We start from the raw sequence: 16,661 nt of genomic DNA, 5'->3' as shown, positions 1-16,661 counted from the left end.
ATAAAGTCATAGGTAAGTAAGTTTATCAATTCGTCATTTGAGTATTCGGTAGTAAACACCCACCCAATGACAAGTACGGCGCAGACATCACGACACAAACGGCGCCGTTGAGAATGCATCTTGAGAGAGAGAGAGAGAGAGAGAGAGAGAGAGAGAGAGAGAGTAAAACTCCTGGCACGCGTCCTAAGCATGACGGCGACTCCGGCGTCAAGGTATGGGTCTCACCGACGACGCCGCCGCCGCTCGAGATTCACGAAGACCCCTAACAGCAGGCGTGCCCAAGCCAAAGCAAAGAGGGGGGGACCCACGGGCGGCGGGCGTCCTCGATTCACCACCAGTGGTTCCTGGGACAGCAACGAGAAAAGTGCTCAGTGCCCCGTCCTGCGTCCTCAAAGAAAGACACTTTGAATCATTCTTGTCTCTTTGGTTGAGATTTCTCTGCTCTGCGGGAAATTCTCAATCCAAGTCTACCTTTCTTTTGCAAGTTTATTAGTAAGGTGAATAGTGTTTTCCATTGATGTTGCTTTGTTGCGGCGGGCATTTCTTTTTTTTTTTTTTTTAGTCAGTTGTGCAAATTCTATTTAAGAATCTGTTTATAGTTATCGTGGTCCAAAAATTCATAGAAGGCACCTTCTGATCACGGTAGGTCTGTCTATGAACGCTTGTACCCTCAATTCAAGCTTACAGATTTGTGTTAAAGGCTTTACCCCTCTTCTTTTTCTGAGGGGTCCATACCCACTGTTTTCTTTAAGTAATCTCCAGAAATCTTAATTCTCATTACTTAAATTCCAGTACTAAGGTCTTCCTTCATTCCCAGATTTTAATGGTGCTCATAAACACTAAGAATAGTCTTTATCTCCCCTCTTCATTTCATCGCAGAGCTGTGGAATCACACACATACTCAATCACTTCTCAGTTTACTGATACGTTTTAACTTGAAACAAACATCTGATAGGCTCGGATCTTCACTGGGTTTCCTACCCCAACAAACAACGGCAGAAAATATTCAAGGGTTCAGTAAAAACAGTTCTAAACAGGGCAACATCATCTGAACGCTAACGGAATTTTCCCGCAGCCCGCGAATGCAACTTCGTAGCTTGATGAACTGTCTCAAAGTTGGCTCAGACTTTGTGTCCTCGCTGTTCCCCGAATTTTCTACTGCTTTCTCGAACATCATGAAGGCGTTTACTTTTTTTGGGGAGGAGTTTTTCATTTGGATACCCTCATTTCGAATGAAAATTATTACCTGAAAAGGTTCCAGCGTTAACATTACATCGTCACTTACTGTCATTTTGGGGTGATTTAGCAAAAGTTCTTTTCCCTGGAACCATATTTAAAAGTCTCTGAATACAATCCGACCAAAGGAGGTGAAACTGGCTCATATTCGACTCATGTAGGCTTAGAGAAAAGTCTGCTCTTTAGACTGTGGTCAGGACTCCACGTATTATTACGATTTGTCTGTAGTGCTCCGAAGACTTACTTTCGCTGGTATATTAGTCCCAGGTGCGGAATCGCTTAGACCAATGGCTCTCAAGTTTTTTGGGATGGTTACCCCCGGGGGGAGTGGTGTGATAGATCACCATCACCCCTACCCCAGTCCTCTTCAGTTGTGTGAAGTTATAGTATAAAGGAAAGAAAAATATTGGAATGTTTAATTTCTAATGAAATACATTTTATAGGTAAGAAGTTAACTTTACTTTTACTCAAGTCTTGAGAAATAAAGAATTTAGATTTTAGACATTATTCCTTTGACAAAAAAATTAAAGCATCGTTCCTTTTATCACAAATTGGAATTAGAGCATTATTTCTTTGGTAATTAATAAAAAATAAAGACATTATTGCTCCATTATTATGGGAAACATGGTATTGTTTGTCCTTGTCTAAAATATCAATGCGAGGGTCTGTAGAGGACAGTGCACATCGCATACTTTTAGGAAATACCTCGTTACCCCCCCAGAAACGGCTTCATTACTCCCGCTGGGGTAATTACCCCCAGTTTGACAATCATCAAAATTCAATCTAAATGTCGGTAAAACTCATGCCCAAGTAGGCAAGCGATACGCGCAGATTTCCAAAGCTACAACTTCCTTTGAAAAGAATTATCATCAAATGAGCGCACACCAGGTGTTGGTGCGTAGCCATATTTTATTTTTTTTGCAATACGAAAGAAGCAACAATGTGACCTTTATTGATAGAGCACTTAATAGAGCACTTTCGAATTCGTTATTTTACTTCGTTAAGTTTAATATCTCTGATGATCGCTTTCGATCACTATGAATACGATTGAAAAGTCATTTTTCATTTTCTTTTTTTCTTTTATTCCTGTGATTTAACCCCTCAAGTAAGACACGTCTTGCATTTTTTCCTGTCCTTAGTATGCGTCCCTCGTCTGATATTTGAACGACCTAATCTCATTGTGTTTTATATTATATATATATATATATATATATATATATATATATATATATATATATATATATATATATATATATATATATATACATACATACCATTCCTGTTGCAATTAACATTGGTATTCATGATTAACACACATCACATGAACAAAACCTGAAGACCAAACAATCGCTGGCATAGGTCCACAGAGAACATTGCACATTTGCGACAAAGAAAAAATTCACAGACAAGATAGAAAACATTATAAACGAATAAAATAGTTTAATAAATCGACGAATTAGCTGACAGCTAAAGAAAATGAAAGGAACACCACAGGAAAAGTGACGTCACGACTTGAAAGCGATCCCGAGTGTACCTCAGGCGGGGAAGAGGACACCCCAATTCTGAAGGCCATGACATCCTTGGACCAGGACCAGGAATTGCAATGCTCTGCGGGAAGGGGCCAACCTCCCCCCCCTCCCCCTCCCCAAAAAGACGTGTTTACTGTGATTCCCACACGACCGTAGACAAAGGCCCCGTCACTATATCTTTGCTTTGTAGAGTTTTCATTGGAACTTTCCTAGATAGTGACCCCCAAAGGTTTTCGGGGGTTTGTTGTCTAGGACTAATATTTCTTGGGGTCATTATCTTTATGATACTTACAGTCTTTTGCTTATGTTTTTACGGTCATCCCCAACGGGCTTGTACTAAACACGCCGCAAAGGTGGATACATACCGCGTTAAAACCCTTTGGGGTCACTATTTAGGAAAGATCCTTTTCGTTTAATCCTGACTTTCTCAGTTCAGTCGTCTGGTTGATATGTTCCTTCAAGTCCCCTGTAATTTCATATCTTTCCATCAGTCCTTCACTACTGATTATCCAAGATGTTTACCAACTGCACTGTGGAGACTGCTTTATCTAAACTACCATATAACTTACTGATACTAGTAGTAGTAGTAATTGTGGTAGGAGTCATTTGAGAATTTTTTTTTTTTATCAGCATAAGATTCATCAAACTTATTTTTTTCATTTGCCAATTCCATTGTTTTTCTTTATGTGTGAGAAGCATAAAAATCAAGTTGCATTTCTTCGATCATCTGCTCTCTCTCTCTCTCTCTCTCTCTCTCTCTCTCTCTCTCTCTCTCTCTCTCTCTCTCTCTCTCTCTCTATTAAATATGTTTGTCATGCTCGTTATCAATCCGTTTAGTCGCTTAATAAAAACGTTCAGTCAACGTAAAAGTCATCCTATTACTCAATTAATAAAGTTCAACCAGTCCGTCAAGTCAACCAGTTCCGTGAAATTCAATTTCATTAATCAGTTGAAAAATCTATCACGCACATGAAATGGATCCAGAAAACACATCGGTTCATTTTAATGTCATGAAAAATTAAAATTTGATTCTCATCAAATTCACTCGCATTAATCACTTGGGAAAGTTAATTAATTTGAGTCAAGTTCAACCTCTTGAATCATTGGTCAAAATCTAATAATTTATGTAATATTCAGTTCCGCCTGACCCCTCAGTGAACTCTCTCATTCCACGAGAAATTCATTCTACTAGGTTATTCAACAGCAATTTTCATTCCATGTGGAATTCATTTCCCGAGTCTCTTGGTTAAATATTTCAATTTTCGTGAAACTATATAATTAATTCTCATTCTCGTCAAGTCACTTAATAAAACGAGTCAATCTTGGTGAAATCCATTTCATAACTAACCAAATAAAGTAAGGATATTTGATGATTAGTGTGAAAAATGTTTTTACCACAAATCACGTCACAAAACCTGTTCATTCACGTGAAATTTATTCTCATCAGTTTTCACCCATCACATCACATCCCATCACATCACTGCAATTCATTCTCCTCAATTCCCATCCATAAAATCACATCGCGGATGTTTACCCCTCCGTTGCTTTGTCTTGAACCTCATTACTTTGCAAACATCACTTAGGAACAAAATATGATCTCATTATAAATCTCATGTAAATAAGAAAGCTGAAAACCCCACTTGGTCAGTTTCGTAAAAGCTATTTTTTTCTCTTTACGTGCACTGTAAATTTAACGTTGCGGTAATTAACGTCGTAGACTTACGCTTTGCAGTTAGTTTTGGCTTTGTAAAAAAAAAAAATCATCTATCTGTTTGCTATTTACAGGCGGCATCGTCATCCTTACCATCATTATCATTACCTTTTAACCGTTTTCTGATTAGTTTCCAAATTCTTGTCATACTCAAGGCGAACTTGAAATGTTTTTCAACAGAATTATTTAGGCTTCTCTTTATAGCACAGAATCAACACCGTACATATCAGATTTATAAGTTAACTTCACATCCTTCCCACAGTAGGAGTAGGTCTAAAGCAGGCTGCCCTTTTGCTACTGAGAGTTTGACAGAAATCTAACATGATCCTCTTGGAGCAAAATGGATTTGTGCGTTTGGTTTCATAACTTACGTCTTTATCAAAGACAATTTCGCCGTACACATCAGATTTATAAGTTAACTTCACATCCTTTCCCACAGTAGGAGTAGGTCTAAAGCAGGCTGCCCTTTTGCTACTGAGAGCTGACAGAACCTAACGTGGTCCTCTTGGAGCAAAATGGATTTGTGCGTTTGGTTTCATAACTTACGTCTTTATCAAAGACAATTCAGGCTCTGGGCCTTCTAGTTATCGTTCCTTTATTTCCTCCCCATTTCTATAAAAGCTCACGGAGCTGATAGATACTCGAAAGAAGGAGAGCAACAATGCAAAATGCACACCTCACGGTTGACGCTAAGCCTGGCAAGATTATTTGCAAAGCTAATGCCACTCTTCTAGCGCAGGCGCTGGAGCATCGCCAAAAATGCCAAGCTGAATCTCAATACTCGGTAGCATGGCGTAAATCCCCTTACTTAGGTCATGATTCAAGGTTCCCTTAAACATTCATTTCAGAATACTTCTGTTTAATAAAATCTTAAAGTCTTTCCTCGTTATGAGTCTAACGAAGGGATATTCTTACGTGTATATGAAACAGAATTCAGGGCTCAAGTCCACTACATTATCCATTATGTAATACAGGAAAACTATTTTGCTATTAGCTTACGAAGGCGACATCTATTTGATGAAAATTTCCATTACGCTCATACTGTAAGCCTAAGCCCACTGGATCCCAATGATTTTCAAGGCCACGCCCACTAGATCCCCCAATGATTTTCAAGGCCGACGCCCACTAGATCCCCAATGATTTTCAAGGCCTAGGCCTATTAGACCCAATATTTTTCAAGGCCTAAGCCCACTAGATCCCCAAAGATTTTCAAGGGCTACGTCCACTAGATCCCTAATGTTTTTCAAGGCCTACGTCCACGAGATCCCCAGTGATTTTCAAGGCTACCCCTAAGTTATAAACGATGTTATAGTTGGCACAGTCGTTCTTCAAGCCTTTCCGTCTCGCGCGCAGATCTGGCTCGTAGAAATGCTTACATAATTATGCACATTCCTCTCTTTTAGCTCTCGTGTTGCTTTAGTTACGTTGCTGCAAGCACAAACACCTGAGGGGCATTTAGTTGGAAGGTATGATGTAACCGTTCACAACAAGAGACTCGTGTTTCTTCTGCTTCATTACCGAAATTCGTAGAGAATTGATTCAGTACTTGAAGTGGTTTGTCTGTGAATATTGAAACAGCAGCAGGTCCCTCAGATTGAGTTGTTTTCATCCTCACTCTCCAAAGGTTTGTAACTGCACTCTTGAGGTTACCATGAGAGCTTTTGTGTGAAGTGTCTTCTTGTCAGGGTTTCTTATAAGCACTACAGGCCTTCATATTTACATTCCTCTGCTTCACACTTGCACTCCAAGGGTTCCTTAGCACACTCACACACTTCATATTGACAATCACACGCTTCATACTTGCACTCCCAGGCTTCTTTAGTGCTCTTGTGCGCTTCCTACTTGCACAACAGTGTTTCTTTACTGAACTCTTAGGCTTACTACTCGTACTCTTCCGCTTTATACTTGCACTCCACAACGCCATACTTGAACTCCAGAGCTTTGTGATTACACTCAGCTCTAGAAACAGTGACCAGTTGTTTTTGATATTATTTTAAGTTTTATCTTGTACTTTCCTACATATTTTCCTCTACTAACTGCATATAAAAGAAAAAGGCCATTGCACGGAAGCCTTTTCAAGAACAAAATAGTGAAACTTTATTTTCAGTGGACCCCTCAAAGCTCTTTTCCAAAGGGCATCTGATCTCATTTCTCTGATTTTCTCGGCTTTTAATAGCAGGAAGATTCAATGTAAAAAAAAAAAATGTTATTGTTTTATTAACATCCTTTATTTCCTACTTCTGATACCACTCCCCCCAAACATCCGTAAGTAATTAAGCAAAAATATAATTTCTAACACATTTTGTCTAGATTTCGAGTGGCTGTTTTCCCAGAGATTCGTTTAGAGTTTTATTTTTTTTAACTCGTTCAGATTTAGAGTGGCTCTTTGTTTCTAGAGATCGATCTAGGGTTTGGTGTTTTTTTTAACTTGTCTACATTTCGAGTGGCTCTGTTTTCCAGAGAGTCGTCTGGAGTTTGATGTTTTTCCTTTCATTAACTCCTCCAGATATCTACTGACTCTTTGTTTCTAGAGATACATCTAGAGTTTGGTGTTTTTTTTTTGTTTGTTTGTTTGTTTGAATTTGTCTAGATTTCGAGGTGAACCATTTTCCCAGAGATTAGTCTGGAGTTTGATGTTTTTCCTTTCATTAACTCCTCCAGATATCTAGCGACTCTATGTTTCCAGAGATTCAACTTGTCCAGAATTCGAGTGGCTCTGTTTTCCCAGGGATCCGTCTGGAGTTTGATGGTTTTTTTTCTTTAGATCGTCCAGATTTCGAGAGGCTCTATGTTTCCAGAGATTCGTCTAGAATCTGGTGTTCTTTATTTGTTTCAACTTGCCTTGGTTTCGAGGCTGGAATTCGAGGCGGAACACTGTTTCAGTTCTCACCACAGAAAACAAAAACACGTTTTTAAGTTTGTCACGTTAGGACCTCCCGTTTGGAGCTTTGTATTATTAAGCAGGTAAGTTCCCACACTTAGTTCATCTTGACAGACTTGAATCAATTTCCATCGCCATTCCAGAATCATTTCAAAGACGGATTTGCCATCACCTGAGATTAACTACTTCACCTTTCTTGCAAGGAGCAAACCCGATATGAGAAGTCATAGGCCTACCGATATCATGTCACCAGCAGCCATTTCTTTAACAGACCAGGGGTGAAACGTAACTTTTCCCAATAGCAAATGACTATCTACCGCTCCACCAACCCCATCCCTAACCCCTCAAAACAAACAAAAAAACCAAAAGTGGAAGGACACCAAAACCATTATAAAAATGGAACCATCCACCGAAGTTAATTTTTAAAAACGAAGCAATAACGAAGATAGTCTTTATTCGACTTCATTTTGGCCTCGTGTTCCCTGTTGTTGTTCCGTGAAGATAAGAAGCCCCGGATAAAGAACTATGCAGCCGTCGCGGCCTGTGCCAATTCCGTTTGTTTACAGAAAAAGGGCATTCGCCCTGCGCGGGTTTTCAATTCTCCACATACCAAAAATAACTGCCACTCGCACACGGATTGAGAGAGAGAGAGAGAGAGAGAGAGAGAGAGAGAGAGAGAGAGAGAGAGAGAGAGAGATATTAATGATAATTTGTGCTTATAAAATGTTTGATTGAAGTTACATACAGATTTCCCTACTGGCAAACGAATGTTGCTTATTATATTACAAGGTACTCAATGAATGTGATTCTGTGACTCATTAAGTTCAAAATATAAAATAAAGTTTATTAGACAGATTAAACACGACAAGTTACACACCGTAATGAATAAGAATAGACACAAAACACAGATAAAGAAGCCTTTGGATAGTTAAGGCAAGCAAACGCTTGCACGAACCTTATTAAACAGAAAACAATATTGTCAATAACAAATACCAGTGTCTTTACGTTCAAGTCCTACCGGTCCAGGAAATAGGCCTACCGCTTCCTTTGCGGTTAAAAGCCCCGCCCCTTTTACCATCCTTTTCCTTTTTATTTTTTTTTGGGGGGGGATCTGGGTTAAAAACGGATATTAGGGCCTAAATCTTCATGTTCAGCCCGGCAGTAAAACAGAGCGTTTCCAGTAGTAGCAAGATCTTCAGTATTTTTATGGGTGTTCATTTATCCATAATTTCATTAATTTATCTGGCTTCTTACTGCGTAGGCTTCCGTTAATTTTTACATCCATTTATTCATCTATTCATATCCTCCACCGTACTTCAAAATCATTAACGAAACAATAAATAATAGCTAAAATGTACATAACTTGATGAAACAGACAACGAAAATCATTAAGAAAAATAAATCAAAATAATGATCTCAGTAAAATACAGTATGTCAATAACTTTGTATGGTACAACAGACATTCAGCATCACATTTGTAAACACATCCGCAAAAAATAGGCCAATCAGCATTCTTGGTAGTTTATCCGAGTTTGCCAAAGGTTCCCTCTCCACTTAAGGCCGTTGGCTTGTTTTCATCCTGTTTGTGATATATGTATGCTGTAAGTTCCCAAAGCATGTTGGTAACGTGTTGATGAGATGTTGATGACATGTTTTGCAGTTGATGACATGTTGATGACATGTTCAAAACATGTTTTGTAGTTGATGACATGTTGATGACATGTTCATAACATGTTTTGCAGTTGATGACATGTTGATGACATGTTTTGTAGTTGATGAAATGTAGAATACATGTCGATGACATGCCACAATAGTGTGAACGCATTTTGATGGAAACTGCCAATCAGGGTGATAGACCAAGCTGAAACTCAGCTGAAGTTGCAATCAGTCCGCTGAGTAAATTAATGCTTCTGTTCCTGATATGAATTTATAGATGTCTCTAAGTTAAACAGTGAGTAGAATTCTACTTTAAACTCTCGTGGCAACTTGTTGGGCGTTCCAGTGTCATGACGTTAGTCCGACCATTCATTTTTACCCTTAAATTCTTTGAATCTTGGGTGATTTTAAAACTCTATGACCTTCCCATTTAAAAAAAATGGATCAATAGTTGTGTGGGAGAGTCTCTCTCTCTCTCTCTCTCTCTCTCTCTCTCTCTCTCTCTCTCTCTCTCTCTCTTTTTATTGCTGTCCATTAAACCAAATTTGGATTTGTCTTCCGCCACCCAGAAAAAAGAGAAAGAAAAATTGCAAAAGCCTAAAGGGATGAGTTAACTTTTAATAAAGACTTAAACAGATTTTAAGAAATATCCCTATACAGATCACGTGACACGAATTTTTATCTGAAAAAGATAAAAAGTAAAGCGAAGGGGTAAAACGATGCTTGTATCGTCCATGTTTACGCTAATCTTGCCAAAGAAAGCAAGCAAGTGTACATTGTTTTGCCCTTGTAGTCCTGTCAGCCTTTACAAGAAGTTGTGACACTATAACACGATTTTCCTTAGTCTTTTCATATTTATTCCACCGATGTCTGACGAAGATGGTCGAAACTCTGAACAAAAATGACTTCACAAAATATTGACACAATCTAGAATTACCTTCGTTGGCATCTTGCCTGTTGCTTTCAATTTAGAATTAATATCTCTCTCTTTGTGTGTTAATCAGGGACTATTCCTTTCATCTTTTAGCTTCATTCACGTTGTTTTTTTATTTCGAAGACTTGTGCTTGTTGTATCACTGGCTGTGTAGAAGTAAAGTGCGTGCGTGCCTCTGGGAAGCACATGTCAAGGGCGATAGCACATAATCTGCTATTGGTCTTATTTTCTTTTCCCTCAAATTTATTCATTTATCGCCTTTTCCTATAACTTTCTCTGTGGGGGTTGATTCCCCCTTTGAGCCCTCTTGGGTTCACAGTGTGCTAACTCCGTCCATAAGGGTTTTCAGCTGAAGAAGTTCCTCGTTGGACGAGTCGGCAGAGTTCTCCGCTAGCCTTCTGCCAGGCCCGAGATCGAGTCTCCGGCCTTCCAATGAAGAATTAGATGAATTTATTTCTGGTGATAGAAATTCATTTCTCGCTATAATGTGGTTCGGATTCCACAATAAGCTGTAGGTCCCGTTGCTAGGTAACCAATTGGTTCTTAGCCACGTAAAATAAGTCTAATCCCTCGGGTCAGCCCTAGGAGAGCTGTTAATCAGCTCCTCAGTGGTCTGGTTAAACTAAGGGATATTTTAACTTTTTTTCAGCTGAAGATTTAAAGAAAAAAGGAAATATATATTCACCTTACAAGAAAATTCCGGTAATTGTATTAAATCCTGTGGGTAAGATAGCTCAAGGTCCTGAAGTACATTTGGACCGAATCCTGCAGATTTCTAAGCCTATTCCTGTACCAAATCCTGTACTCGTACCTGAGCTCCAAAGTAAATACATATTGCAATCCTATCCTTGGGTGTTACGAAGCATTTTTCCATACGAATCCTTAGGCTAGTTCTTTTTTTGCACTGATTCTTTCAGCCGATCCTTTTCAAGCCTCCTTCAGGAATAGACACTACCCCTTAATGCTTCCTTGCCCCTTCACTTTTCTTCTTTCTCTCATAATCATTCACATATGTGTTTATTAAATTTATTAATTCTCTTTTCTCTGAATTCTGCATTTCAGGAGTAAGTTAAATAAGGCCATTTCCTGACCGCATTTTTGGGTTTGGCGAAGATAATACTAATATTAAATCATATCAGTACTTCAACACCTTTACCTGATTTTAAATCTTGCTGTTACACTCGGCCCAAGTCATGTTTGTTGTTAGGAAGAGTGTGATACTGTGTTACAACTTGCTCAATCTGCCAAGTTTTCGTTTGCGTAAAGTGGCATGCAAAAAAAAAAAAAAATAAATAAAATAAATAAAAAAGTTATGAAACACATAATGGCTGTTGTTTCTGGCTCCCATAAGTAGGTGAGCAGACGTCAAAACTTGCTCTGATTTTTACGATTTGAGGCCACTGACAAGTCACTGACAAGTCGAAACTTCAATCCCATATAGTTTAGAACCGTCAGTGCACACCCCAAGCGGTGCACTGTGGGCATCACTGAAGGACGTTTGCAGAGTCCTTTCGGTCCCTGGCTGCACCAACTTTTAGCTCTTTCACTTGATTCCCATTCCTGCTTCCGTTTTCCTTTCCTGTTGTCCTATCTCTGAATTATGGCTTCTTGGTGCTAACTGTAAAGTATTCTCCAATTTCACCTTTAGAATCTTGCACTTAATCTCATTTATTTTCTGGATCTCTTATCTTGCTGTCCAACTACTCCAACTCGCTCTTTTCACTGTCTTCAGCGTTAAAAGGCTCAGAGTGCCGCAGGGCTAGTCTTTGTAGCCCAGATTTCATGATTTATTAATTTCAAACATTAATTTTTAGCTGGAAGTAAAGTTACTACGCAAACGTTCCTACGGTTAATTTCATTCCACAAAAAGGATCATTAACGACTATAAACCTCCATTTACTCCTTGAACGTCAGAGCCGGCTGAAGTTTCGTTATCCACAGCTGATATGAAAAGACGCAAAACCAAAAGAAGAAGAAGAGGAAGAGAGATAAAAAAAAAATTGCATCCCCGCAGATATTTTTACCGTCAAGTTGGCTTTGCAGACTGTCCTGTGTTTTGGCAGCTCGATCAACGTACGTTTTGGCGAGCAGTACTCCAAGATCCGTACACCTACACCTACACCTACGTGTAGCAGTTCACCAACGCCAAGGTCTCGACTTCCGATGTACGCTAAAGGTGTCGTAGGATTTGTGGGGAAGGCGGGAAAGAGTGAAGAAAAATGGTCTTTTCCCAATTTCATACCAACAAGGCAGAAAATTACCGAGTAAACTTTGTGGCTGTTCGTGACTACAAGGATATTCTCTCTCTCTCTCTCTCTCTCTCTCTCTCTCTCTCTCTCTCTCTCTCTCTCTCTCTCTCTCAAAATTACGCTGCTTCTCTTTCACCTTTTTGATCAGTCTAGCGCTATTTCTCTCTCTCTCTCTCTCTCTCTCTCTCTCTCTCTCTCTCTCTCTCTCAAAATTCTCTGCTCTCTCTCACCTTTTCAGTCATCTAGTCTATTTTCTCTCTCTCTCTCTCTCTCTCTCTCTCTCTCTCTCTCTCTCTCTCTCTCTCTCTCTCTCTCTCTCTCTCTCTCACCTTAATCATCTGAATGAATCTTAATTCTCCTATGTGGAGGTTCTCTATCTACTGAGAACATATTTTTTTTTTAAATATCCGTTTTTGACTTATGTTGGTCTTTTCCAAGACAAACACAAGTCCAAATATAAATACACATGTACAAGCAGTCATATACAAAATTACACAAACATGTACAAGCAGTCATGTACACAATTACACAAACACAAAATTACAATTACAAACATGTACAAGCAGTCCATATACACAATTACAAAACACGTACAACAGTCAAACATTACACAACCACGTACAAGCAGTCCTATACACAATTACACAAATATGTACAAGCAGTCCTATACACAATTACACAAATATGTACAAGCAGTCATGCACACAATTACACAAATATGTACAAGCAATCATGCACACAATTACACAAACATGTACAAGCAGTCCTATACACAATTACACAAACATTCACAAGCAGTCCTATACACAATTACACAAACATGTACAAGCAGTCATATACACAATTACACAAACACGTACAAGCAGTCATATACACAATTACACAAACACGTACAAGCAGTCCTTTACGCAATTACACAAACATGTGTACAACCAGTCCTATACACAATTACACAAACATGTAAGAGCAGCCACACACACACACCACAAAAACACAAAAGCCTCAAAACGTGATCGGACATCCATCAAGCAGTTTGCAATTAACGCCAGCGCTAATCCCACTGAGAAACTGTAGAACATTGAGTCAGAAAGACGTCAAAACAATTCATCCATTCAATCACACATTTTCCAGAAGCATGTGCACTGAATGGCAAGACTGTCCAGTGCATTCGATTAGATTCAAGTTGGGAATTTGCCTTGCGAAATTTAGAAGGCTCGCATTAAGTGGCTTTGTAGCCTACTCTAAGAGTTTCTATGGCGACCCGCATATATACATATATATATATATATATATATATATATATATATATATATATATATATAAATATATATATATATGTATATATATATGAATATATATATATATATATATATATATATATATATATATATATATATATATATATATATATATATATATATATATATATATATATATATTTTCAGAAATCTCACTTAGACATTGGCTACTTCCTGGCTATCGGAAATAATGCTATTCCTCCACATGCCTGATAAAAAACGAGAAACCTCAAAAGTCAGGTCTTACTGTGACAGTATTATTTGATGTACTGTGAAATTCACTGAAAAAGTGACAATTCTTGACTTGGCACACATTAAGAGGTCATTCACAAAAATAAGAAAAGAACGCAAACGGAAAAACATTTTCGCTGTGTTCAGTTTACAAAAACATCGGACCGAATAGTCAGGAATCATTTTCTTTCTCAGAAATCGATAAGAGATGTAAAAATTTCAAATATTGAAACCGAGGAAGGATCATTTTTTTTATATGCTATTAATTTATTTTTACTGACTGAATGATTTATGGAATTTATGCTGTCAATTTATTTTTACTGACTTACTGATTTATGGAATTTATGCTGTCAATTTATTTTTACTGACTGACTGATTTAAGGAATTTATGCTGTCAATTTATTTTTACTGATCGAATGACTTATGGAATTTATGTTGTTAATTTTTTACTGACCGAATGACTTATGGAATTTATGCTGTCAATTTATTTTTACTGACTGAATGATTTATGGAATTTATGTTGTCAATTTATTTTTACTGACTGAATGATTTATGGAATTTATGCTGTCAATTTATTTTTACTGACTGACTGATTTATGGAATTTATGCTGTCAATTTATTTTTACTGACTGACTGATTTAAGGAATTTAAGCTGTCAAGCCCAGCACGGGGGCTTTATGGAAGGCAGTGGATAAAATGACAATTCGTGAAGCAAATCTTTGAAAGCAGGTGTTTAAAAATTTGTCTCTGGCTGGAATTATAAACCATTTTTTAGGTCCTCTTCTTTCCGGAATCATTGTGAAAGGTACGATAAGTCTACAAGCCAAGTCACTGAGGACGTTAATTATATATCTTTTGCCGACACCTTTTGGAAACTGGTACGAAACTGGTAAAGACCAGATCACCTAGTTTAAGCCCACAACCTACGAAGGACAGTCATTAAATCGTTTTCGCTTTGCATCAAGGTACTGCAAAACTGTAAGCATTACTAAGGGGAGTTGACATCGTTCCTTCAGCGCCTAGTTGCATCCATATTTAGCCTTTTATTTTACCTTCATTCCCGCTTCCTTGCTTTCGTTTTGCTGTCCAACCTCTCTAACTGTCACTTCACTTCATAGTGCGACTGTGGGTTTTTTTCCAAGTTAGACTCTTAGATTCCAGTACTTCATCACCTTTATTTTCTGGACTTCTTTATTTTGCTGTCCAGCCACTCCGACACATTATTTTCATTCTCTTGAACGCTGAATGACCGGAAGTGTCCAAATGACCGGAAGTGCCCAAGTGCTTGGTTTGACAGCCTAAATTTCAGAAACCAAATCCCTACAAAATTTCTAAGATAGTCTGACTATAGCATAAAGGAACGCATTTTAATTGGTATACCTAATTCTTTCCCTTCTTTCTGAATTCCATCGATATCGCGAAGAGAAAAGAAATCTCCATTTCTCACTAACTCATCTCCACAGGTACCCAAGATGCTGAACATTCCCGGCCTGTGCGGCATCGTCGTCTTCTACCTCCTGATCTTAGGAATCGGGGTCTATGCCGCCTGGAAGAGGAGGGCCAAGGGAAGCACTTCCGACGAGGTCATGCTGGCCGGAAGATCGATCGGACCCGTCATTGGCATTCTGACTATGACAGGTCAGTTTTGGCTCTGTTTCGTTATAGTTCATTCACTCTTTCTGACGTTTTAGCTACGTGCTTGCCGTTGCAGTTATTATTAGGACAGGCTGATCCACTGGTTTTTGTTGAGTACACGTTGGTACAGCTATGCTCAAATCTGAAGCCAATCCAGAGTTTCAGACTCAACGTAACGTTGCCAAGTAGTGTTAAACTTTTTTTTTTTTTATTTCCAATGTCATACATGTCGACAAGTTTGCGAATTCGCAGCTAGCACTTTTTTTTATTCGCAGTTAGCACTTTTTTTTCCTGTGGTTATATAAATATTGAGCGTGTTAGGTTGCCAGTTCGTGAATTCTGAACGAAATCCTATGCAATCATGCCGTATCACTTAAGAGCATAGCTGTACTATAATTGTCCTTCACAGTTTGACAGGTTGATACATCTGGTACTGCCCCAAATTCAAAACATTCCTCGACAAGGCTTAACTTATTTTAATCGACCTCTCAGAATTTCTTACATAGAAAAAAAGCCTGCATGTCTTTTTTTTTTTTTATCTTTTAATCGTATTAGTAGTGGGGCGGTGAGATAAGCCACGGCTCAAAGAAGAGTTGAATAAAATTTGATTGATGTTGACATCAAGACATCCGGAAATTCATTAAATAATCTGTGAAATGTAACTTACAACAAAAGTTCGTGGTGGAGAATTTCCCTACGCAAGTTACCTATAATCTTTCCTATGACCTCGAGAAGGTGCAGGTCTCGACGGCAAACGAGCCAGGTCATCGACCACAGGAAGGTAAACAGTTCGCCAACGTGACCGGCCTTCGACCACGAACCCATTTAGAGAAATTCTTCCCATTCACCACATGCACGTGAGCCCATCCACACGTGTCGGTCTACGACTGCTGTTTCACTGAATCTCCTCCATCCAAAAGCGATGTGTATGTAGTCGACCCCTTTGATGTTACGCAGCCGTTAGCTGTGACACATTTACCTGTGTAATGCCCCACCACGTTCCTCTATCACCGGAAGGCGATTCAACGCCGTGGCAAAAAACAAAAATAAGTTTTGCTTGGCGAGGACAACAACATCTATAACAAGGCTTCACCGCACACAGGCGTGACTCGCATATTTCGACGCAGGGGAAAACAGATAAATATGCGTTGGCTGATCATCCGGCTCTTAGGGACCATTTGGGGATTTTCGTAATGGTTCTCGCGGTGGTCGAAGAGAACACGGAGTTTCATTGACGGAGTCTGAATCACTAAGATATTATATCCTTTGTCGTTCAGTCTCCTCATTTTTCTCCTGGGCAT

At 38.8% G+C, this 16,661-nt stretch overlaps 1 protein-coding gene across 1 annotated transcript in view; it reads left to right on the top strand.

The window, feature by feature from the left end:
• Window positions 1–275: 275 nt before the first annotated feature.
• Window positions 276–16,661, top strand: part of LOC136851943 (high-affinity choline transporter 1-like) — a 56,683-nt gene continuing 40,297 nt past the window's right edge. The window contains exons 1-2 of the mRNA XM_067126308.1: window positions 276–497; window positions 15,189–15,363. Coding sequence (XP_066982409.1) covers window positions 15,198–15,363 — 166 coding nt within the window. The 5' untranslated portion in view covers window positions 276–497; window positions 15,189–15,197. The remainder of the gene's footprint in view (window positions 498–15,188; window positions 15,364–16,661) is intronic.

This window comes from Macrobrachium rosenbergii, chromosome 24, assembly GCF_040412425.1.
Source record: "Macrobrachium rosenbergii isolate ZJJX-2024 chromosome 24, ASM4041242v1, whole genome shotgun sequence".
Classification (NCBI taxonomy): Eukaryota; Metazoa; Arthropoda; class Malacostraca; order Decapoda; family Palaemonidae; genus Macrobrachium; species Macrobrachium rosenbergii.
This window is presented reverse-complemented; position numbering and strand designations above follow the sequence as displayed.